General features: G+C 53.6%; 1 protein-coding gene across 1 annotated transcript; it reads left to right on the top strand.

Moving 5' to 3' along the window:
* Positions 1 to 647: 647 nt before the first annotated feature.
* Positions 648 to 20,866, top strand: LOC113266657 (SWI/SNF-related matrix-associated actin-dependent regulator of chromatin subfamily E member 1-like). The gene is made up of 10 exons (XM_048211951.2): positions 648 to 719; positions 1,143 to 1,222; positions 2,027 to 2,150; positions 4,762 to 4,888; positions 7,077 to 7,138; positions 10,214 to 10,322; positions 14,969 to 15,172; positions 16,019 to 16,110; positions 18,497 to 18,626; positions 20,702 to 20,866. Exons 1-10 carry the CDS (start codon positions 648 to 650, stop codon positions 20,704 to 20,706), a joined length of 1,005 nt encoding a protein of 334 aa, XP_048067908.1. The 3' UTR covers positions 20,707 to 20,866.
* Positions 20,867 to 25,347: the final 4,481 nt, after the last annotated feature.

The raw sequence follows: 25,347 nt of genomic DNA, 5'->3' as shown, positions 1-25,347 counted from the left end.
GCACGTCTGACCTGGCTGCGGCAGTGCCAAATCATCACCTAGGCAGCCAGCTGAGCCACTGACCAGTTTTGTATCCCCTGGCTCCGGGAAGGCCCAAATGCGCATGTCTGGGAGGAAGCTTTGAACAGGAAAGCTGGATTTTTGAAATAGATTTTCAACATGTTGAAACAGGGGTTTACAAGGGCACATTCTGAGTTCTTTCTACCATTCTGGGCACATGCCTGTGTTTGGTTTAGGAAACTTGGAATCTGAGCCCTGAATGCAAGGACATCCAGGCTGTCATTCTGTAACCCCTACCCCTTGTAATGAATTGTTGCAATTATTTATATACAACTCAGCCTCCAGCACTGGGCTGTGAGCTGCTTGAGGGCAGGGCCTGTGTCCTACTCAGTCATCTAGACTCCGAGCAGGCACAGAGCCCTGGTGATAGCAAGGGCTCAGGCACTGTCGATGGATCCAACACGCACAATGAATGAAGAGTAAGTGTGCAGCTTGGGCCTCTCTCCCAACACTGGCTTCAGTGGAAGAGAGTTCAATCCTAGTGGCCTGCACTGAGTGAGCACTTCCTGGGTACCTGGCCCTGTTTTAAGAGCTACAAGAATATTAACACATTTAGTCCTTACCACAGTGCACAGGTAAGGACTGTCATGATCTCCATTTTACAAGTGGGGAAACTGAGGCACAGGGATGTTCCTAACTTGTCTAAGGCCACACAGCAGGTAAGTGGCAGAGCTGAGATGTGAACCCGGCTGGACTTCAGTCAAGCTCAGGTATTAACCTTCTGCCCCCTGCCCACCTCTCGCCCCAGTGCCGAGGTTTGGTCCCATCCCCCTGTGAAACTAGTCACCTAAACCTTGGGTTGCTTTCTTGATCACGCCCGATGAGCATTCTGCAGCTTGGATGAGAAGGAACATCCCAACTCCCGCACCTGCTGGGGACTGGGGCAGTGATCGCATCTCCGTGCCTCGGTCCCCTCATGTCAGGGGATGATCTCTACTCTGCAGAGTTGCTAGGAGGTGAGAGGCCATGTGGACAGAGAGGACACTTTAGTGTCCTGTCATTATTGATGTAAACTGTGATGGGAATATGGTAAATCATGACCGATGGTCTCGAGGTTTTCCTCTCTGCTATTTCTGTTTCAGAAAAGGAAAGGGGGCTGGCCCAAAGGCAAGAAAAGGAAACCCCCGAGGGATATTTCTGTTCCCCGCGCTCCTGTGACAGGGTAAGATGGGGCACACTACCTGACGGGGTACTAAGACAGTGGCCATGTGTGCAGGGCGTGGCCATGACCCCATCTCAGCCTTGATCTATTTTCTGCCAGGGGCCTCACATCATAGGGAGGGGATGTGGGTTGTTAGTTCTTTAAGCTGTAGTAAGGTTCTGATGCTCAAAGGTGAGGAGAGAAGAACTGTGTGTGGGTCACAGACCAGAAGATGGTGGCTTTGGGGTCCACAGATCGGGTTTCCCTTCCAAGCTGGCAGATGTGGGTGCTCTGGAATGAGCTAGTTAACCTCCATCAAGGCTCAAGATGCCCCTCCCAGTGCTCCGAAACCTTGTCCCTTGTCTCCTGGCATCTTGGGCTGCAGAAAACAGGTCCCATGACAGTCACTTCCCACTGCTCTGCAGGTCACCCTGCTCTTCTTTACCCCCATGTTTCCCAGGGTGAAGGCCTTCTTCTCCATCTCCTGTAACCCTGTGGACAGGTGGTATTACGTATGTCCATTCCACAGAGGGGGAAACCGAGGCTCAGACTTGCCGCCCACTCTTGGCATGCCTCGTGCCCCTGCCTTGGGGAGCCTCCTCTGGCTCCTCTGTCTTTCATGAGTCTCTGGATAAATCAGCCATTCGAGTATTTCTCCCTCTTGAACTAAGCTCCATTCACTGGTTAGATTGAAATATGGGCAAACCCATGATTACTTATGTTTATAAAAACCAGGAAGTGGAAATCGCTCCCCTGGGCCCGCTGCCCCTCCCCGCCCCCTGCGGCTGGTCACTCAAGCTGCTGTTTGTTCCATTCCCGGCCCAGGTACGTGATCTTCCTAAATGAGCAGAGGAGCCAGCTGAGGGCCAGGCACCCAGATCTGCCTTTTACAGAAATCACAAAGATCTTGGCAGCGCAGTGGGCTCAGCTGTCTCAAGAGAAAAAGCAAGTAAGTCCTTTTCTGCATAGAACGAGGAGAACGTGGCCCCCTCTGCCAAAAGCCTCCATTCGGGGCTGTTCCCCTCCCCCAGCCCATCTTTTCACACAGGAGCCACAGGGAACCTTCTGGAAAGCAGGCATGAATTGCCTCTCACCCCACCCCTTAAATGCTGGTTCTCCCTTGCTTTTGGCTCCCACCATTTAGCAAACTGGGTTAAGCAGAACGACTAATCCACGAAACATAGGTAACTTGTCACATAAGTTTAGGAAATTCTGTAGTAAGTCATGTGAAATAGGCTTTTCCCTCTGTAGAATGTTTTGGGAGCATTTAATAGGCTTCTGTTCGCTTAAAAAGTATTTCAGTTGAGGCCATGCTCTCGCGGAGGGAGGCATGGAGGGAGAGACAGAGGAAAGTACTTTGAGGGCATGAAAGTCTCAGAGTCTCAGCTCTAGGGTGAGAGATTTCTCAAAACTAATTCTACATGGAACCCCTTTTCCAGCGAACACTTGTAACCTACCCCGGAAGTATGTTCTAGGGGTCACAGGGAAGGAAACACCAGCTTGTGGGGTAGAGCCAGGGCATATGTGCCCACCATCAACTTCCACCACTCCCTCTTCTGTACTTGTCAGCCACACTGGTCAAGCCATGCCCGCTCCAACGTCACCTCCTACAAGAAGCCCTCCCAAACCCTCTCTAAGTAGGTCTGACCCCCAAAGCCCATACTTTTCCCAGAACAGCCTCTTGCCTTCAGAGTGTCATTTTTTTGGGTCAAATGCCATGACTCTGAGATAAACTTCTTCAAATCTCTGCACTTTCAGCTTGTCTTGGCCACAGAAAGCCCTTGGTTCAAATTAACTATTACAGAGAAGTCCTAATTTGGGGTGGGAGGTGTCAATATCACCCCTGTTCTTACAACCCAGCTTACAACCACTTGGGAGTTAGATCCAGTGGCTGGACACTGGACAACCCCTAGCTGTCCTGGAGAGGACAGGTCCCTGACTGTGGCCAAGAGCAGACAAGAGCCCTTGCTCTCCACCAGGGTCTCAGAGGAAGGGAGAGAGGGCAGGACTCCACCCAGCATCTCTGATTCTGGCCCTGGCTTAGCACTCAGAGAAGCCACTCCTCCTGCCGGTGCAGGAGAGGCCGGGAGGGGTAAGCCAGTGGGGCTCCCTCGGTACAGAAGGAAACATCAGGAGTGGGGAGGAAGTGTCCCCATCACACTTGCTAACTTGTCAAACCAATCAAAGCAAAGCTACTGTGGTTACACTTGGGTGAGGATGATTAGGGTCGGTCCCCACCTGTTACAGTGACTTAAACCCCTAACATTCCAGGCCGAGCAGCTGAGCCAAAACTACAATTTGCCGTGCAAATTAGCAGGGTGCTGGCAAAGCCTAGCACATCTCTGGTGGGACAGCCAGAGGCAGAGTCTCTGATCCAAGGTTTTAGGGAGTCTCTGAGCTATTTTCATGATCTCAGAAATCCTTCACCCTCTCCCTGCTCCAGCTGCCATCCTTGGAGCTCCTCCAAAGCCTAGTTTTAAAAACCCTGCCTTACACAATCCTCAGCTGTCCCCTTGGTGGGACTCAGGTCCCTGCAAGAATGGGGCTCAGGCTGTGTGCCAACTGACAGGTAGAAAGAGGGTCCAGAAGCCTGAGGAAAGAGGGAGGCCATCTGAGAGACTGTCTGCTCCACACTTTAGAAGGACGAACCCAGCATATCAATGCTTTAAAATCGTTTTAACTTAATAACGTGATTATTTATTTCAAATTACCAAGTGTCTAAAGTAAATAACCGCTGTGGATATTCATTACCTGACAAGCATTCTTCGGGCAAACTTTTGCCCCCCATACCACCCATGCTGTCCCCCTGCTGTCCCTGGGTTACACCAGCCTGGTGCGGCTGGAGATGAGTCAAGGTCCCCACCTTCGGGAGCTCACAGTCAAGGGGGTCAGGACCTGAAGTGGACGCATACAATCCAGGGTGAGGATTGCCCAGGACCAAAGTCTGTACCAGGACTGGCGTGCTCCAGCAGGTACCTGAGTGTGCTAGCGCCCAGCCCAGCCTGACGGCATCAGAAAAAGATCCTTGAGGAGGTAAATAGATGCTCTATGATGGATCTTGTAGGATAAGTATGATTTGGCCAGAGGAGGAAAGGCGAGATGGGTGTTTCTGACGGAGGGAAAACAGTAGCCGAGGGGTAGCTTGGGGCTGGCTCTGATTTGTCCTTTATCACCAGTGCCCAGCCCGGCACGCTGCACAGGGTAAAGCACTGATTTTGCATGAGTGATGATTGACTAGAAGTGGCATGTCCCTCAAGAGAGACCTGAGAGTGCTACCCTCCTCTGCAGTCACCAGATCACACGTGGCAGAACGGTGAAAGCTGTGGGACGGGGGGAGGGACAGATTCCAGTAGGTTGGAAGAAAACCTTCTGTGGGGTCAGCATCATTCAAACAAGGAATGAACTTGCTGTAGGTAGTGAGGTCCCCATCCCAGGGGTGTGCAAGCAGAAGCTGGGTAGTAGCTTCTTGGGACCTTCCTAGAGAAGCCAAGGCAAATGGGATGAGAAGCCTCCCCCCACAGATCAGGAGAGTCTGAGAATCACTGCGCTCCTTCTTCCAGAGGTATGTTTACGAGGCGGACGAGGACAAGCAACGCTACCTCCGTGAGCTGCAGGCCTACCAGAGCTCCCAGGCGTACCGGGCCTTCCTGCGGAGGCAAGCGGCACCCGAGGCACACGCACTGTTGGGTGAGTGGGGCCGGGCCGGGGGGGGGGGGGGCTGGACTAGCTCTCCGTGACACTCTGGGATGTTTGACCGCAAGAAGCGGGTTTGGAAAGCCCTTGGGGCTAGTCCCGGCCCCACCCGGTGTTCGCACCAGTCACTTTCAATTTAAAGGCCACAACCTCCCATCTTTTGGAGATGAACCCTTTCTCCAATAGATGGATTGTGGTGGTCCCTGCCCAGCAAGACACCTGCCCTGGCTTTCTTCCCTCCTTCCACTCACCAGCCCCCTCCCCCACCAATGCTTCCTGGCATCACCACCCAAAAAACACCACTCACACCCAAATCCTTGCCTTGGGGTCCAGCTCTGGGGGTCCCAGCCAAAGGAAGAGAAGGGAGCTCCATTTACTGAGTGTCCACTCACCATGCCTTCACTGCAGAGGGCACCCCCCCCCCATTCATCATCTCTTCCTCCTCATTGGAAGTCATCACCAGTCTCCTCCCAGGGGCGTGTGCCCATGGGGCAGTGTTGGGAATCCTCACGGGCAGGAGTCCAGGAGCTCAGGTCTAGGGAGGTGAGCTCCTTACCAGTGGTTCGGGGTCCACCACCATCCATGGGGAGTGTTGTTCCCTGCGCTCTCCGTGGTCAGGGCTGAGCAGCGTCCCCAGGCCTTCCCCGCAGAGCCCATCGGTCCCCCACACTGCTGCTTCTCACTCCCACCTGAGCTCTCTCCTCTGGTCAGGGTGTGGGCTCACGAGTCCAAGTGCCCGGTTCAGATCCCGGCTCTGCCACGTGCTGGTTCTGTGACTTAGCACAAACACTAAAGCAGTTGGTGCCTCACTGTCCTCATATGAAAATAGGGCTGTAATCGGTCCTTCTGAGCAGGGCTTGGTGCAGAGGACTTAAATCGTAGGGAGCTTCGTGCTTGGTGCCCGGCACGTGGCAAGAGTTCAGGAGGCATTCACACTGGGTCCCCCCTCTCTTGCTCTGCAGCAAAGGCACCCCGTCCCAGCTTCATCCAGAGCGGGGATTAGCAAACTGCTATAAAGGGTTAGACTGTAAATATTTTACATTTTGTGGGCCTTGTGGTCTCTGTCACAACCACTCAACTCTGTGGTTGAAGCAGGAAAGTGTGTATTGTGTGCCATAGATGGTGTGTATTGTGTGCCAATAAAACTTTATTTATAAAAATAAGCAGAAAACCAAGTTGGTCCCCAGGCCTCTCCACTCCGGCACATCGTACGTCCTGGGTTTCCACCTCACGTTTTTTTTTTTTTTAAAGATTTTATTTATTTATTTGACAGAGATAGAGACAGCCAGCGAGAGAGGGAACACAAGCAGGGGGAGTGGGAGAGGAAGAAGCAGGCTCATAGCAGAGGAGCCTGATGTGGGGCTCGATCCCATAACGCCGGGATCACGCCCTGAGCCGAAGGCAGACGCTTAACCGCTGTGCCACCCAGGCGCCCCCTCCTCACGTTTGTTTTTAATCAAGCACTGGCAGATAACAAACCATCGATCTGAAAACCACTGATCTAGCCTGTAACTATGAGCAGACACGCTCAACCCCCTGAGTATAGTGGGGCCTCCAGTCCTCGTCACGAACGTCGGAGCTAAGAAAACTGTGTCCTGAGACCCTTGGCCAAGGGTCCACTGAGAGCAGCTGTCATTCCCTGCGGGTGTTTTCCTCCCCGAAGACGCCACTTGTCAGACTTAGCAGAGAATACCTCATCTTATTTAATCCTTCAGTCTCGCGGGAACCCCGCGGCCTGCTAACGGTTGTGGCTGTTCGGAGACTGTCCCCACACGAAAAGCTGCAACAAAGAAAGGCCATTCCAAGAGAGCGTGGTCTGTAAACAAATAAGCTACGTTACTGCCTGATGTAAACGTGGCAGTTGTTTAAAGCTTACCCTATAAAAATCTATTAATTACAATACATAATTTTCGTAACATCACCTAGAATCCACCATGCTAATCAAAAGAATGAACTCTTTTCATTTCTCCTTGTTTCTGGCTCATCGTTCCATACCTGGCCAAGTGCTCCTTCACTGAAGTCAGGCTAGCCTCATGGGTTCTAGGGGCGCTCAGACCTCAGTGGGCACTGAACGGCTGAAGCCAAGCACTGGTCCTGCAGCAGGAGCCTGGGGTCACTTCTTAGACTCAGGGTGATCACCCCTCCGTCAGATGCTTTCTAACTGATGCCAGTTGTGTTCCAGCAGGACCAGGCGCACCAGGAAACAGGCTAGAGAGGGAGGGCCTTCCCTTCTCAGCGCTTGATGTAAGTATTTGTTTTTAGGGGTGGGGGGCGGGTAGTGGTTTATGAAACATTGCCTCATTGGGCACGGGAGACTGAAAAATGTTCATCCCCAAAGATATCGAGGTCCCAATCCCTGGGACCCGTGAATGTTACTTTACAGGCAAAGGGGTGGGTCTTTGGGGATGTGATGAAATTAAAATAAGGGCATGCTATAGCCACAGGTGGCCTTGTAGAGGGAGACAGAAGAAAAGGCCACGTGACCACAGCAGCTGAGATAGAGGCGACGTGGCCATGAGGTGAGGGATGCCGTCGGCCACCAGAAGAGGCTGGAAGGGGCCAGGAAGCGGTTCTCGTCTAGAGCCTCCAGAGGGAGCATGGCCCGGCCAACACCTTCATTCTGGCCCAGCCAGGCTGATTTTGGACTTCTGGTCTCCAGGACTGTGGGAGAATGAGTTCTATTCCTCTAAGTCACCCAGCACGGTGACTGATGACAGCAGCCGCGGGAGACCGAACTATTTGGGCGCAGGATTTTCTGTCTTGCTGGAGTGTGGCTCCTACGTCAGTCTCTCGTGGAGGCCTTTACTTCTGTGTTCCTGGGGCACGTGGGCACTGAGCCCAGCTCTGTGGAGGCCGTGAGGGTGCAGAGGAGGGGAAAGCCGGTCCTACAGCTCCTGGCCAGGGGAGGCTGGCAAGTGCGAGACAGATCATTCCAGGAATCGGCTGTGATGGAGACAGGCTGGTGCTGAAGCCACTGAGGCTGTCTAGGTGTGTTAAGGGCGGGTGGATCTGACTCCTCCTAATGAGGAGTCATAAGAATACATGGGAAACTTGCAGAAGGCATGCTGGGCAGGACAGAAGCGGACGGAAGTAAAGCTGGGGTGCTCTAGGCAGAGGGGACAGGACGGACAGAGACCCAGGGAAGGGAGTCCACGTCGGCATTCAGGGCGCCGAGGGCCGTTCAGGCTGCCTGGAGCGGACAGTGGGCACATGGGGACCAGGACAGGGCGGCCGTGCCTGGAGTCGCCGGACGGTACAAGCTTTGATGTAATTGGTAGGTGTTTCCCCTTTAAGCTTTAATTGACAAAGAAATATCTATTTCACTAGCAAATGAAGAATAACTGAAAATGAATTTTAAGGGGCAGCTAGATGTGTTTGTGATGACATTTTCTGGAAGGCCACCCAAGAAACTCTCACCAGGGGGAGTAAAAACGGGATGGGGGGACTTTTCCTTTACACCTCCCTTTTTTTACTTTAAGCATGCATTCCTAATAACTTTCAAAGTTGTTTGTGTGCGCTACCTTTTATCATGACGATAAAATGATTTGAGGACTTACAGTGCCAAGGACTTCCTAAATCTGTCGTCTGCCTGAACGGTCAGCCCCTTGGGGCCCAGGTGGGGCTGCGGAGGCAGAAGCCCCTCCTCTGCCCTGTGCAGCCAGCTGCTCTCCCACTGACCCAGCCACCCCTCCCTGGAGCCTGCACAGGCCCCACTGCCTACCTGTCAGGCCGTCCGTGACCTGGCATCCATCCCCTCTCCGGTCTCCTCTGCCTACACATGCCCACCTGCCCTGGAGGGCTGCCAGCTGCTGTGCCAGAGCCTCCCCTTTCTTCCTCACCCACCCTGTGACCTCAGACAAGCCCCTACTGTCCTCACGACACGCAGCTCAGAGTGCGACTATGAATGGATCCGAGCCAGTGACTCAGTGTCTCGTCCACAGAGTGAACTTCAGTAATTGTTCCAGTTGTCATGACCGATTGTATGATAAGGATGCATTTCTGCAAGCAAAAGGGAGAGTGCAGAACTTTGTGTTGTGGTGTACGTGCAGTTTGGACGTTTACTCTGATGTCTCGGCACCAGCCCCGGGGGGGCGGGCCTTTCTCGGAGGTGCTGCACCGCGGACCTCTCTCCCGTCCGTGAAGTTCCCTCCTGACTCAGGGCTCTCCAGCAGCCCTCCCCCATCTCTCTCTCTCGAGCTCCCAGGGCTCCCCCCCCCCACTGCCCTCTCCTAGCAGTCCTTCTGCTCATTTAGCAAGAAGTAGAGCAAAGTCTCACAGAGGTTGTGCAAGAAATCACACGACCTCTTCCAGGCCAGGGGCACATCTCCAGGCTGAAGGAGCTCCTCTCTGATAAGGGACAGAAGTCCTAGGAATCAGGGAGCAGCAGAATGTCCTGAGCCTCGTAGCTCCTCGTTGGCCTGGTATGAAGAACATCTGAAGTCTTCGTCAGGAAGCGTCTCTTACGAAAGCTTAGGAAATGTTTACATCCCTGAACTAAGAAATGTAAGCAAATGCATACAGTTATATATGTTTCTTAGTTAATTAGGTTTTTCATTTAAACATAATATAGGTGCAGGGGCACCTGGGTGGTGTAGTCCGTTAAGCATCTCACTCTTGGTTTCAGCTCAGGTCGTGATCTCAGGGTCATGAGATTGAGCCCCACGGCAGGCTCCGTGCTCAGCAGGAAGTCTGCTTAGGACTCTCTTTCTCTCCCACTCTGCCTCTCTCCAAAATAAATAAATAACTATTTAAAAAGAATAATAATAATATGTGCATGGTAAAAACAAATGCAAACAGCACACAGAGGCTTCCAGGCACCAGCCCGCCTCTGTGTCCCAAGGCCTCCGCTCTACCCAGCTTCTAGCGCATCTTCCAGAAATATCCGTGGCTACATGCAAGCACCTGTGGGTTAGTGCATAGGTATTTTGATAAAAGGACCCATCTTTGTATTTGATCCTAGAGCTCATTTTGGTTTAGGATTTCAAAGTAAACTCTTTGCAAAGAAGCAGAACCCAGAGTTGGTTGTGCAGTTTCTCCAGCAACACTGCCAGTTACCAGAACTCCCCGCTGTTCCCTCTTGGCCCCATTCCTCGCGCTCCCCACTCAGTGACAGAGGTCTTGCGATGGCTTGAAATTCTCAGCTGGGCTTGGAGAGGCCTCAAATCGGCAAGTGGTTTCCCAGAGGGAAAGGGACGCACAGGACGCGCGGGACGCAGCCCAGCCCGTGGGTCGTCAGGAAGCCCATCTGAGCCAAGTTTACGTTCAGAGACCGCGGGAACCCTGCGTTTCCGCCCGCCTCCGAAACGCTTCTGTCCACAGGGGGATGGAGGCAGCGACCTGTACTGCAGGACCTGCAGGCAGTTCTTCAGCTCCCTGCACAACAAGAAGGAGCACCTGCTGGGGAAACAGCACCTGCAGAACCTGACAGGTAACCCGCCGGCTGACCGCCCTGCTTTCATCTGAATTTTAAGACTAGATCTAATCAAACACTCGTAAGATCATGTGTGTATTGGGAGCGGGTGGGGTCTTCCAGGGAACAGCTTACGGAGTCGCCTCTTCATTCTTTTTATTCACTTTTTTGAGTGTAGTTGACCCACGATGTGACATTAGTTTCAGGCATGCAACCTAGTGATTCAACAAGTTGCAAGGTTGTGCTCCGCTCACAGGTGTGGCTACCACCTGTCACCGCTCAACGCTGTCACAGTGTCGTTGACTCTGTTCCTGGGCCGTGCGATTTATTCCCATGTCGTCCTCATCCCGTACTGGAAGCCAGTACCTCCCCCTCCCCTTCGCCCGTTGCCCCCACCCCTCCCCTCTGGCAATCATCAGTGTTCTCTGTATTTATAGGTCTCATTCTGCTTTTTGTTTATTTCTTCATTTGGGTTTTTTTTAGATTGCACATATGAGCGAAGTCATATGGGATTTGTCTTTCTCTGGCTGACTTATTTCACTCAGCATAATACCCTCTAGTCCCATCCATGTTGTCATAAATGCCACAAACACGTAAACCCCACCCCTTCCCCATGCACCCTTTCGTGGATGGCCTCAGGCTGCTTCCGTGTCTCCGCTATTGTAAATAGTGCTGTGATAAACAGAGGGGGGGTGTCTTTTTGAAGGAGTGTTTTCATTGTCCTTGGGATAAACACCCAGTAGTGGAATTACTGGATCATATGGTAGTTCTATTTTTAATTTTTTGAGGAACGTCCATACGGTTTTCCGAGTGGCTGGACCAGCTTGCATTCCCACCAACAGTGCGCGGGGGTCCCCTTCTCTCCGCATCCTCGCCAACACCTGTTGTTTCTTGTGTTGTTGATGTCAGCCATTCTGACAGGTGTGCGGTGATCTTGTAGTTTGGGTTTGCATTTCCCTGATGCCGAGCGATACTGAGCATCCTTTCATGTGTCTGTTGGCCGTCTGTAGGTCCTCTCTGGAAAAATGTCTGTTCGGGTCCTCAGCCTGTTTTTTAATTGGGCAGTTTGTTGTTCTGGTGTTGAGCTGTATAAGGTCTTTACGTATTTTGGATATTAACCCTTTACAGGGTGGGTCATTGGCAAATATCTTCTCCCATTCGGTAGGTTGTCTTTTGCTTTATTGATGGTTTCCTTTGCTGCGTGATTTGGCTCTTCACTAACCTCAGGGCCTGGTTTCCATGTTCTCCCTGCCTGCAGCCTCCGTGGCCAAGTCAATGTGGGCTCCCTCCCTCCCTTCGCCCCTTCACCCAGGTCTTGCTCAGGTGTCACCTCCTGGAAGACGACCTCTGCTGGCCGTGTGCACAACTGTGCACCCCCTACCCCCCCTCCTCCCCAGCCTTCTTTCTCTCCATCTTGCATCTTCTAGCGGCCTCTTTGCCCTCTATGTTGTTTGCTGTCTCTCTCCAGGATATAAACCCCTTGTGTTTGAGGCTATTTCCCTTTCATTCACGGCGGTACCTCCTGGGCCTAGAACCACGCCCGGCACGCCCAGTAGGCTCTGCATGCCCGTTTGTGGAGTGAATGCAGGGATGCATGAATGAATATGTTCAACATATCACCTTTCAGCACTTACTCCTTCCTTCCTTACTGAGCCACATGCTAGGGACACAGAAAGAATGACACATGGGGCGCCTGGGTGGCTCAGTCATTAAGCGTCTGCCTTCGGCCCAGGGTGTGATCCCACGGTCCTGGGATTGAGCCCCGCATGGGGCTTCCTGTTCTGCTGGGAGCCTGCTTCCTCCTCTCCCACTCCCCCTGCTTGTGTTCCCTCTCTCGCTGGCTGTGTCTCTCCCGGTCAAATAAATAAATAAAATCTTAAAAAAAAAAAAAAAAAAGAATGACACGGAGCTCTGTCCCAGGGAAACTGAAGAATGTGGATTAATGCAACGTCCCATTAAGATGTCTTGCATTCAAGTGAAACGAGTCCCACAGCCCAGGGAGGCCCCACGATGATTAAACCATGTAGCATCGCAGGTGTGCTCTGGGGCTGGCAAAGACCCCCCAAGAATGAGAACAGCTCTGTCAAGTGCTGTAGTAAGGGGTGACATTTGTTTCCCTTTTCCACCATTCCTTCATGTTGTTAGAACTAGATCAGACCTAAGCCCCTAGTAGGCACCATGCTTGCTGAGTGGCCTGGAGCCAGTTACTTAACCTCTCTGTGCTTCCACTGCCTCATCTGTAAAGGAAAGATGAAATTGCCCACCCCTCAGGGCTCTTCTGAGGACCGACATCAGTGCCTTGTGCGGGCCTGGCACGGCCCAGATGCCACTTTCTCCACGACGTCTTCCCTGGTCCCGGACTTGGGTGGGGGCTTCCTGGGACCCCTGCAGGTCCACACATACCCTTGGCTGTGCAATGATCATCCCGTTGTTGTCACCACCCCACAACATACACGTGCACACGCATTGCTCTGCGCTCCTGGCGGGAAGATGAGTGTGGGTCAGGACTCATCTCTGGCCCCAAGTAGATGGTCAACACTGGATGAAGGCGTGCACAGACGTACGCAGGCCCACGTTAAGGCTGGGGTTTAAAAGGAGATAAACCGTTTCACTAATGTCTTGTTTAAGGTGAGTTATGGCAACGAAGATAGAAATGCATCTCCTTACCTGCATTGAGCGTAACCTGTGTGCTCCGATGCTCGGAGCTGTACTGGGTAAATTACCCGCTGAGGAGGGTTAAGGCTCATTTCAAAATCTATAAAATCGTGCGCTGGGGGACCATGAAGTTGTAGCTTCGAGTGGCTGTGATCGCTGTGACTCTCTGAGGGCCTCTGCAGTTCTTTAAAAGGAAACAGACATGGGCAAGCCTCACTCCGTCTTCCCTCTAAACTGCCTACAAATTCCACCTTGATGGTCGGGCTCTTGAGAGCTTTTCTGTTTCTGCTCGTATGGCTGCGATTTTGCTGGGAAGCGGGGCTTTGGGCAGCGCCATCTCTGAGTCTCTGAGGCTGGGTCCTGCGGGGGAAGGGGGGGTCTGCCCCGCTTCCCCTGGGGGCCCAGGACTCACCTGGCTTTGTTGTCCTGGGGTCCCCCGAGAGGCATTGAGCCCCGGGATCGCCTGGCCTCGTTGTCCCCACCCCGAAAGAACCTGAGCTGTCCTGTCCCCAGTCTCTGCTTCCACTCACGGAAGCCTTGTGGTGACAGAGTTCACATACCCTCAAGTTCACACTCTGATAGCGGTTCTTGGAATATTCGGATACATTCAACCATGACTACAGTTAAGGTTAACATGTTTTCATCGCCCCAAAAAGAAGCCCTAGGCCCATTAGCAGCCACCCCACTCCCCAATCCCGGGCAAGCACAGAGGCGCCTTCTGTCCCCATAGGCAGGCATAGCTTTGTAACACTGGATGTTTGCTTTGCGTGGAGGGTCCACCAGGCTTCTCCACCCCGCTGACATCTTCAGGGGACAACGGCCAAGAGTCTGAGTATGAATCCCTGCTCTGCCGCTTGCTCCCTTTCAAGCCCTGGGCAAACCTCCACCTGTGGCCTTTGTCCACAGTGCAGAATGGGGACAGTGACTGAGGACCTCATGGGGCTGACGTAAGGGTTGGAGGAGGTGATCTTGGGGCAGCCTCTGCCCGCGCCAGCACACCCTGGGTGCCCCTGGCGCTGCGGGGAGCTCGGCCGCAGTGTGTCAGCAGCGCCCTGCCTCCCACCACCCCTGCCCGGCGACGCCTGTGTCTCCCCTCCGGCTGCCTTGTCCCCAATCCATGCACCCGTCTCTCTCCTGTTCATCCTTCCCGAGACCCTCAGAAAGGCAAGATTGGTGAGGATGTGGGGGAATTGTAGCCTCGATTTGCTCTTGGGGGAAACAGCCTCATGGTTCTTAGCACGTTATATGTCGAGTCTTCATATGACCCAGCAGACCCACCCCTGGGTGTGGACACCCAGCCAACTGAAAACGTATGTTCACATGACATTGTAAACGTGCATAACAGCCTTATTCATGCTAGCCCCAAAGTGGAAAGAACCCAGAAGTTCATCACCGGGTGAACGGACGCACAAAATGTGGGCCTGTGCCATGGAATACTATTCAGCCCTGCAAAGGAATGAAGGACTGATGCATGGCACGGTGTGGGTGAACCTTGGAAACATGGTAAACTGAACAACTGGTCACAGAAGACCACATAGTGTCCGTTCCCAGGTATATGAAAGGCCCAGAACAGGGAAATCTATAGAGACAGGAAGCGGATTGGCTGTTGCCAGGGGCTGGGGGAGGGGAGAGCAGGTGGAGGGAGTGAGGGGAGGGGAGAGCAGGTCGGAGGGGGGCACCAGCTTCCTTTTTGGGGTGATAAGTATGTTCTGAACTTGACCATGGTGATGACTGCCCAAGTCTGAATATACTACAAACCCCTGGATTGAGTACTTTAAATGGGCAAATTGTGTGGTATGTGAGTTAGAGCTCAGCCAAGGACCCCTCCGCCAGGAGGCCCCCCTGCTGCCGCCCATCTGGCCCCTGGTCCGCTTATTTGTCTGTCTGCCTGGGGACTGGGACGGAGCAGGGGCGGCCTTGCTTGCATCTGGACACGGGCCAGGCCCAGAAATGCCACTCATTTTTGCTCATGGGGCTGCCCTTCGCCACGGGATTTCTTTGCTTTTTAGGGAAATTCGAAAAAGATTCCACCGAGTACTTAAAGCATCTGGAACCTCGGGAGAAGGAGGAATGTTGGAATTTGCACAAAGGGAACTTGGAGGAGGAAGCCGAGTGCCCCGATCCACTTCCACTAGGAGGCCTGTTTCCAGAGGAGCGTTTTGCTTCACTCAACTTGTGTTTCTTGCAAGAGTTTATCTTTAAACTTCTGAAAAGTAAGTCGTCAAGTTCAGCACTTTCCTGATGGCTTTGTGATCTGGGGTTTTATGATCCGTCAGAGTAACCGGCAATAAGGAGGTACGATATTCAGTGGAACAAAAAAATGCCATCCAGGAGAATAACAGTGAGTAGAAATAATAATCACATGGGAAATAACCCGTAACATCCACTGAGCCAGGCACGGGTCTAAGAACTTTAGACAAGTTACCTCTTTTAATTCTCATAAAAGTATTGCAAGGTTGGTAATAGTATCCTTTCCTTTTAAACAAAGGAAAGTGTGGGGCGCCTGGCTGGCTCAGTTGGAAGAGCATGCATCTCTTGATCTGGGGGTCATGAATTCGAGCCCCATGTTGGGTATAGAGATTACTAAAATAAATAGATAGATAGATTGATTGATGTTAAAATAAAATAAGGAAAGCGCAGCACAGAGAGGTTAAGTGACTTGCCCATGGCTGCACAGCTGGTTGATGGCTGAGCCGAGATTTAAACCCAGGCCATTGGGTTCCACGACCTGTGTTCCTCACAACTTCCTCACAACCTCAACTATGTGAAATTACATGTAAATCCACACAAAGGTTAACGGTGGTTGTCTCCAGCAGGCAAGAGGAGGGAATTATGTTTTACTTTATTCCTTTCTGTGTCTGCACATTTTGCCCCAATGGACAGAGATGTTCTTCCTATTATCAGAGATAGAGAGATCTCTGCTAGAAAGGATTTGGGGGATGACCTGCCCATCATGGGGCCTCAGCTGGTGCCTGCAGGGGGGTATAGTTCAAAGAGAAGGGGAGGTGTTTGATGGGAAAGAACAGGAAAGGATGGCCTTCTCGTACCCTTCCTCCCAGTCAAGGAATTCGAGCTCCAGGAGCTGAGGAAGACTCTAGAAAGAGCCCGAGTGGAGCAGGAGGACTTGCAGAGGCAGCTGGTAGAGTTCCAGGTGAGGCGCCCGGGGAGGGAAGCACCCACATCCCGGCTCCGTGGCCCCCTGCTCAACCAGGGCCCTGCGGTGCCGGGAAGCCAGGGATGAAGCCCACACGGTCTGCTAAACACCGCGTCACAAACCGCGGTGTCCATCGCCTGCGCACCACCCAGGCGCGAGCGAGCGTCCGTCCGTGTTATGTGTCCTTACAAAGTGCAGTGTTCTGTCTGGATGTGAGGCCCAGGGATTGTGCCGCGGGCCTGCTCGTGCCGCGTGCTCGTTCCGCTCAGCGCTCTGTGGTCGCCACGTCGCCATGTGGCGTTTGGCCCGTTACTTCTCACTGGGGCGGTTGTCCCCATTCCCTCGTGGGGGCCCCCGGTGTGTCCCCGGCCCCTCCCGACTATGGCTGGGGCTGTGATGAGTGTCCCTGCGTGTGTCCAGTGGCGGCATCCGTGGTCTGGACTGCACGCCTCCAGGGAAAGACCCTCTCCCTGGGCAGGTTTGCATAAATTCAGGCCCTTGGGCGGCATCTATTTTAATGAAAGCTCGGAGAAGAGAACGGGGGGAAGCCATGCAGAAAATCACAGTTTTTAAATGTGTTATTTTATTCTGATTATAAAATTAACATATTCATGGAAGAAAATTGTGAAATTTCGGAAGAGTGTGTGAAGAACGTTTAAATCCAATCCTTCGAGAAACATCCTTAGCATGTCAGTGCGGCGGCCTCCAGGCTGCCTTCTGTGCGCTTCTCAGTCTGTCTATTCCTGTAGATGAAGAGAACTGTATTGTCCGTATGTCATCATGGATCTGTGTCTAGGTCTAGATAAATATGTCTCTCTCTGTGGAGGGAGGGAGGGAGAGAGGGAGGTAGAAGGAGAGACAGACAGACAGACTGACAGGAAAGATTGGGATGGGAGACCACAGTTTTGAGTCCTATGGTTTCCATTCTATGACATGGTGAGCCTTTGCATGTCTCCCTCCCTGTACTTTCACGAATCGCTCTCGTGACCGTACAGTTTCATTGGACGGAGGAACAGTAGTTGAGTCCCCGTTTCCCACTCGCTGGGCGCTTGGGTCACACCCAGGAATTCTGTCACAAATGACACCGTGCTGAACGTTCTGTCCATCTCTGCACTCATCCTCAGCGGCTCCCCTCGGGAGGGGTGCCTGCAAGTGCCATGGGCAGGGGATCGAGTCGGGCTCTGCCCTCAGCAGCTATGTGCTGAGGGAATGTCCCCAGTCCTTGGTCTTTCACATGTCAGCCGGAGGTCATGGCAGGTCTGCCCCCTTGGGTAGTCGTGAGCCATGAAATGCCCGACTCCATGTGAAGCTCCTGGAGGGCTCTCTGGCAGGGTACCTGGTGTCCGATGGTGTCACCGTCACACATCGCCCTCTGGGGGCTGTTCCCCTCATGCTCCCTCCAGCAGGCTCTTCACCCCAGACGTCTCTGCTCCCCAAAGTTCCGCTGCAATTCCTGGCTCCTTTGAGTGTAGTTCGTCCCCTTTCCTGCAGCTTGCTAAAAAATTCTGAAGAACGCTGAATGTTTAAAAAATAATAATAATAGTAACAACAGGAAAGAAAACACCTAGCTATCCAAAGCCGCCACAACATGACCCAGCAGCCTGGGCAGCAGGGAGGGTGCGCCATGGGGGGGTGGGGGCCTGCCCTTACTGTCCATGACCTGCGAGCAGGGTGGCTCACTGAGATCCCCAATCCACATCGCAGGGGAAGCCAGCCGTGCCCCCATGCTGGCGAGGCCCTGGCATTCAGACACCCTTTCTCTGTGGGTGGGAGCCCAGCCCTGCACGTGCACCTCACCCTGAGGCTGCGCCATGTCTTCCCTGGCCCGGGCCTGATTTCTGCTGTGGAGCCATGTGGCTGCGAGCCTGAAAGCAGCCAGCTCAGCAGTCCAGCGCCACCGTGCATCCGGGCCCCCCTGCCTGGCTGTGGGGCCGGGCCGGGCATTGACCCCTGGGAACCATGCTTCCCCAGCCTATAGAAGGAGCTAAGTGAGGCAGAATGGGCCCAGGGAGGGGGCGGGGTAGAAGGATTTTAATGGGTGGGGACTGTGTCTGTGTATGGCTGGCCTGCTTCCAGGAGCCGTGGCGGTGGGGTGGGGAGATTGCCCTTCCTTGTTTAATTGTTGACTTAGGAGTTTACTTATTTACTTACCTATTTACTCATTTACTTGTTTTGTACTTTATTTCCTTATTTATTTACTTATTTACTTTTAATTTACTTACTTTTTTTTTTGTACTTTCCTATTCACTTATATGTATATTTATGTACTTCTTTATTCACTTTGTTGTCTATTTACTCCTTCACGTGCTCACGCATTCATGCCCTGGCGTGTCTTGCTCCTGCCGAGGGCTGGCCAGCCGTGAACACCCGGTACCCCTTTCAGAGCCAGCAGCAGAGGCTGGAGGTGGAGCTGGCGGGCCTGAAGACCTACGGCATCGTCCTGGAGAAGGAGTTTGAGAACCTGAACATGGTGCTGATGCTGTCCCACCTTGGCCTGCAGGTGATGGACACGGGTGAGCCCCTGTCTCAGGCAGTCCCTCCCCACTCCGCTGGCCCCACGCAGCCGTCTAGGTCCTCACCGGCCAGGAAAACCAAGGCCTTGGGGGATTCCTGGCCGCTCACCTAGTCACACCTGCATTCCCTCATTTCTTCACATAATGCATTTCCCCACGCGGCCAGCGCACCCCAGCTCTGTGCTGGGGGATGGGGGGTAGGTGATGGTGGAAATGAACATGGTGCTGATGACCCCAAATCTGGGCCCTGGGTTGGGCACCTCAGGGAGGAAGAGACCGAAAGACCCTGGCCTGAAGCACTGGTCAGGGAGACAGAGCCTGGGTTACTAGGCTGCTGGCGTGCCGTGTCCCGGAGGGGGCTGCCCTCCATGGACAGAGATCATGGGGTCAGGAGGGAGTCAATGCCTTATCTGTGGGACACGGGCTTCTAGAAGGGCCTGACAGAGGAAGAGGCACTTCAGCTGGGCTCAGGAAGCCAATCGCAAACCCCTTAGGCAGAGAAAGGGTCACAGGCACACTGGGCAGGAGGCCCCGTGTTTGCAGGGGCGGGGAGGTTTGGAAACGCAGGGTGAGGGGGCGAACACAGCAAGAAGATGGTTGTGTCCTCAGGTGGTAACGTATGGAGCACCTTTTTCTCTAAAGAAAAAATTCATGAGTACCATTTCATCGTGAGATACTTAAACATGACCATCTGTAGGAAATGTAACACGTGAACACTCCCCTTCGCTCTCTCCCAACCCCCATCAAATCCCTTCCGGGTCCTGGAGGTCGTGACTGTCAGCATCTTCGTGCGCCTCCATCCTTCCAGGTGTCTCTGTACACACCCATGGATGGGGTGATATTAAAAATTTTTTAAAACAGGAAGTCTTGGGGACACTGGCTGGCCATGACCTTGGCACGGGATTGCTAGATAGTTGGGGGGCCCTCAGGCAGTGGCTGTTTATCAACCAGTCTGGCGGTTTTCAGTATTTTCAGACCCGGTACGGCATGATGGGCCAGCCGCCAACACTGCCCAGACGAGACACAGGCTCGCCCGTCCGTGGCTTGTCCATCTCCCACTAATGGGACAGCCACGTGCATGTCGCTGTCAGGGTGCTGTTCTGTATGCGTCTGAGAGACCTCTCCCATCTGTACGTGTAGCTCCCCTTGTCTTAACCTCTGCGGGGCGTGGTGTCGCGACCCCAGCACACCGGTCCCCTGCGGATGCACACTGAGGTAGGGATACCGGGGTTTCACCATCACTGTGAAGCTGGGAGTCCAGAACACACCACATCTGGGTACAGGGGCAGCGCTCCTGCTCTCTTCAATAGCAAAGCCTCAGCCCAAGGGCTCTGGCCCTGAGAGATGGGGAATAGGTCTTCCTGATTCAGAGGCTTGGAGACCCTCCCCTCCCCGCCCCTCCAAGCCCTTTATCCTGATTGAGAGCATTTGCCCTGGGATGACTTCCATGTGAATTTTTATGCTGACATAGGATAGCTGAGATTAAGGAGAGGCCACGGACTCAAGGGCTCCTCAGAAGAAAAGGATCATACAGGCTTGGGTGGGCATCGGATGTGGGTGGCAGATAGGAGGCGTGTTCTTTAACGTTCATAAAGCCTAAGTTCATAAAGCCACCCGCCCCAGCACCTTCTCTGCTCATGCCACGCTCTGCTCCCATGCCCTCCCCCGAAGACCACACACTCAGTTCGTTCTTAAGACATCTGAGCGTATCCCGCGTGCGAAGTGCTGGGCCCGGTGCCAGGAATCCAGGAATTAGAAGAGATATTTTATGACCTCACGGAGCTCGCAGGCTCAGAGGGGTGGCACGCGGGAAATAAACCCAGCCATTCCGGGATGAGCTCTAGTCCCAGACCTTCCTCCAGGGATGAGTTGGGGAGCAGGGACCCCCTCCTTCAAGACCCCATGTGTGTTCTCTGCCCCAGGCCCAGTGCGTAGTAGGACTCCAGGAGTATTTGAGGGGAGGTCAGGTGAATGGAGGGCAGCTGTGGTTTGTGCCGGCATCTGCAACAGCCCTTGGGCTCCATCACATTTCTGTGGCGGTACACTGCTCTGAACCCCCCCTTCCAACTCTGCAGCGTAGAGCGGTGCCCCTCCCCCGCACCGGCGCCAGGACCTCTCCCAGCGGCTCCCAGGTCAGCTTCCACGGAGGCACCTCTCTCCTCGGAAAAAGGACCGAAGATCCTGGGACTTACATACCGGACAGTGAGAATGGCTCTACTGACAGGAGAAAATAAACTGGGTGTGTATGTTTGTGCAACAGACTCGCTCTGTCTTTCTGCCCGGGTCGCGGCAGGGTCAGCGCTGTAAGTACTCCTCCCAGGGGGCTAAGAGTTGAGCAGCTTTGATTTGGGAAGATTTTGGTAGAGTGCTTCTGTCTTTCCACAGCTAAGCACCGCAGGGACTAGGGGCACCTCCCCCACCCCCGCTCTGGGAGCACACCCCCCTCCCTCCCTCCACAGGCTTTGGTTTCCTTGCTGCTTTGTTACAAGGACAATAATCACTGCCCATCACCCTCAGAGGATGGGGTGAAGATCAAGTCAGATGATCAGCTTGTCTGAGATTGGGCCCCCAGGGGGAAGACCCTGAGATCAGGATTTGCATGCAAATGGATTTTTGGGGAGGCTGGGGAGTAGGGAAGGGGAGACAGCCAGGAAAGATTGAGCTATTTGACCAAGAAGCCAGCGAGGGCAACTACAGGCTAAGCCCTGGGGAAACCCTGGGAGCCACTACAGGATGTGTACCTGAGAGCACCCCACCTGCTGGCCAGGGAGCTGGGGTATTTATCCACCCACTCCCTTCAACCATTGCTGGAGGGTGGTTTCTGGAGGGTTAATCCCCTGTCCTTCCGACCTGTGGGTGCGGCTGGCAAAGGGGGCACAGGAGACCAGAGAGCCTTGGGCTGGGAAATGCATGCTACAGATGGAAGGCTGGCCAGGGTGCCCCTTGGGGTGGCAAGAACAAGGGATGTGGGTGGGGCACCAACACTGTCTGTTGTGGGAAGGTTGTAAGGCTTTCTAGCCTATTAATGGATTTGCAGCCAGAAGATGGGGGTGAGGAGTCATGGTGATTTCCGCACACACAGGGTATAGACACCAGGGACTGGGTCTGGCTGCCTGCAGCAGAGACCTGACCACAGTGGCCTCACCACATAACAAAGCAGCAGGGGCTGGGACAGCAGCCACCAGGAGGGGTGCAGGCTCCAGCATGTGGCTCTTGTGTGTACATCCATTGCCCCCAAGGTAGCTCCCCAGCCTCCGGCATCGCTTCTGCTCTCCAGGCAAGATGGCAGCAAAGAAGAAGGACAAGACGCAGGGGACAGCTGGTCTGCCTCACTTTTAAAGAGCTTCCAGAGAGCCCTACTTTCTAGAAAGGGTTTCCAGAAAGCAACTCCCACTTACATCTCAGGGACCAAGATGGCAGCTTTTGAGCAAGAGGGCTGCAAGGGAGGCTGGGAAGTGTAGTTTCAGCTGAAAGCTGACTGCCCAGAGCGAAGCTTGGTTGGGTTAGGAAAAAGGGAGCAGAACAGAATAGGGAGGGCTGATGACAGTGTCTACCCCGGGGGACACGATTTCTATAGCAGGAAACCAGCTTCTTCTGATCCTGGGAAGGCCTGTACGCAGTTTGGCTGGAGTCCTTGCAAAGGAGCCCAGCGTCATTTTCCACTCAGCAGACATGGACGGTGTGTCTCTGAGCACATTTACTGCTAGACTCGGCGTCAGAGTGATAACCATACACTAGTTTTGTTGGCGGCCCACTCTGTACTTGGCACTTTGTACACATCATTTCATTTCCTGCATCCAACACCAGTGCAAGGTAGGTCTCATGAAGCCATTTACGCACGGAAAGAGAGAAGCCTGGTAATTTGAGGTCATCAGTGAGCAGGCCAGGTGTGGCTTTCCTTGTGACCATGTCCCATGGGAATCCAGCTCTTGACTCTGACCTTGGAGCCCGCAGGGCTGTCAGCCCCTTGGCACATGGACATCTTTCTCTTTCTAAACCAGCTCAGCCTCTCCCTCCCTATGGTTACCCCACCCCTGTTCATCCTGACCCCCCACTTACCAACAGCCCATGGTCATCGGCCTACTTCTTTCCCTCTGGTCAAGAGCTCCCCCAAACAGAGGCTGGCCCCGCGTGCACACTCAGCAAAACTTACTGAACAAGAACACCCAAATTCTCCAAATGAGACCGTAAGAGGATTGCCAGATTCAGCATATAAAAATACAGGACGCTACTTAAATCTGAACGCAGATAAACAGCAAATAACTTTCAGTATAAGTATATCCCATGCAATATTTGGGACATAGTGCTACTGAAATGTATTAGGTATCTAAAATTCAAATGTAACTGGACGTCCTGAATTTTATCTGGCAAACCTAACGCGAGTGCCTCACCAGCCTGTAGTTCCGGCAGCTCGGCCCTTCATTTGATCACTGGGAAAACAGATGGATTCTCCCAGGACACACAGCAAATTGGTGGCAGTCCCTGAGCCCTCCCTGGCTGCCAGGGTCTGAGACTCCTACTTTCTCACAGAACAAACAGCCAAGGGAAGCAGGAGTGGCAGGTCCCAAGTGAGAAGGGGGTGGGCCCAGGGCTCGGGGAGGTGAGGGCGGGCCTCCTCAGGGGGCAGGTGGAAGGACTTACCTGTGGGTGCTGGGCAGGCTTGGTTCAGGCCTCGGCTCTACCTCTGAAAGCCTGCGGGACCTGGAGCCCACCTCCACTTACTGCGAGGGAGCTAGACTAGCTCGGACTTAATACTTGAAGTCTGGGGGCGCCTGGGTGGCTCAGTCATTAAGCGTCTGCCTTCGGCTCAGGTCATGATCTCAGGACGGGATCGAGCCCCGCATCAGGCTCCCTGCTCAGCGGGAAGCCTGCTTCTCCCTCTCCCACTCCCCCTGCTGGTGTTCCCTCTCTCGCTGTGTCTCTCTCTGTCCAAAAAATGGATAAAATCTTAAAAAAAGAAAAAAACAGTATAGCTTTAAAAAAAATACTGGAAGTCTGAATGCCAAAAACATACCCACACCCAAATGTTCTCTCCACGTAGGATCCTCAGGGCTCTGAGCAAGGCACCTGCTCCCTGAGCCTCAGTGTTCTGATCTGTAAAACAGGGACATCAACGCCTGGCAGAGTTGTTACAAGAGTAAAAGCAGCTGTTTTGTAAAGCCCCCGGCACAGTGCCTGCACACTGGGGCTCTGTAGGGGTTCCAGATACGGTTGTTCCTATTGTTACATAGCTATGCCAGGACCCATGCTGGACATACAGTGATGAGGACCCCTTTATTGACCACCTGACAGGTGCTATGCATGTGCCCAGGCGTGTTGCTTGTCTGCTTGTCCCCACATCCGAACCTCTTGAACGAAGCAATTCCATTCACTGTGCACCTGCAGCACCTCCACCCCCCACCCCACTCCCACCCCCCACCCCACCCCCACCCCCAAAATGTGATTCCCTACAGGTCTGGCTCTAGGCCCAGGCCTCCATGGGACCCACCCCAGGGAAACCAAATCACTTGGGGGGGTGGGGCTTGGACTTTAGGAATGGGGGCCACACTTGGACAGCGTGTCCAGGGTGCCCCCCCACCCCTGGCCAGTGGAGCTGAAACATAGGAATCTGAGCAGGACTTGTATCCGAGGAGGCGCAGAAAGAAATGCAATTTACACAGAACTAAAACTCAATGCCATGCAAAACAATAGTTGCCCTACTTCAGGGGTGCACTCTGACCCTCTGTCTTCTTTTCAGTTTCATGGTTTCAAACTGCCGGGCACAGCCCACCAAATTGTCAGGACTTCCTAATCAGTCACTGTCCACAGTTTATTCCTGTGATATTTCTCAGTCATCCTCACCCCGGCGCCCTGAAGTTTGGTTAGTGGCATGTATGGTTGGGAAGGTGGGAGTTCCAAGCCAGAAGTCTGTCCTCTCTTCATGCTGGAGGCAAGAAGCCAGGGCTGATCCTCTGGCTCTGCCTCCCTGCGGGGACTCACTGGGGCTAGACACGAATGCTCCTGAGAGCTGGAGGTGCTGCTCATACTCTCGCTGCGAGGGGAGGATTCAACAGCCCAGCTCCAGAGCCGGACGTCTGGTGTCCGGACACGCCCACGTGCTGCTGCCTGACCTTGGGTTAAGTATGCCTCCAGCATGTTGAGTTTCCCCATCTGTAAAACAGGGAGATAGCAGGTCCCCACCGGATTGTTGTGAGGACTGAATGGGTCCGTAGACCAGGGCCTGCCCTGTGCTGAGTTCGGTCCATATTGGCCATGATGATAATCAGGGCCAGCTTCACGGGTGTGCAGCCTCCGGAGTCACACAGAGGTCCGCTGGGGTTCAGCTCTGCTGTTATCCTTTTGATAATCTTAGTAAGTTTCTCTTTGAACATGTGTTTTGTAAGTGACGTCTGCTGGAACAACGGAGCTCGGCCATGAGTAGAGGGGAGGCGCCAGGGGACTGTGCACACATGGTGGGCGGGGCCTGTGCTCCAAGCAGTTGGCTTGGCCATTGGGTGACCTACACCTTTGGGGCCCCGGCTAGGGGTGGCCGGGGCTGGGACCCAGGCCAGGTGCTGGTGGTGATGATGGCAGCAGCAGTGGGCGACCCTGGGAGAGGGAAGGGCTCTGGACCGCGGTGGGTGACTAGCTGGCCCTTTCCTGCCTGGAAGCTGTCCCTGCAGCACCTGCATAAATATTAACTCTCAGGCCTGAGCACCGGGACAGGATCTGCCAGGCTTAG

The sequence above is a fragment of the Ursus arctos genome, unplaced genomic scaffold, assembly GCF_023065955.2.
Source record: "Ursus arctos isolate Adak ecotype North America unplaced genomic scaffold, UrsArc2.0 scaffold_9, whole genome shotgun sequence".
Taxonomy (NCBI): domain Eukaryota; kingdom Metazoa; phylum Chordata; class Mammalia; order Carnivora; family Ursidae; genus Ursus; species Ursus arctos.
This window is presented reverse-complemented; position numbering and strand designations above follow the sequence as displayed.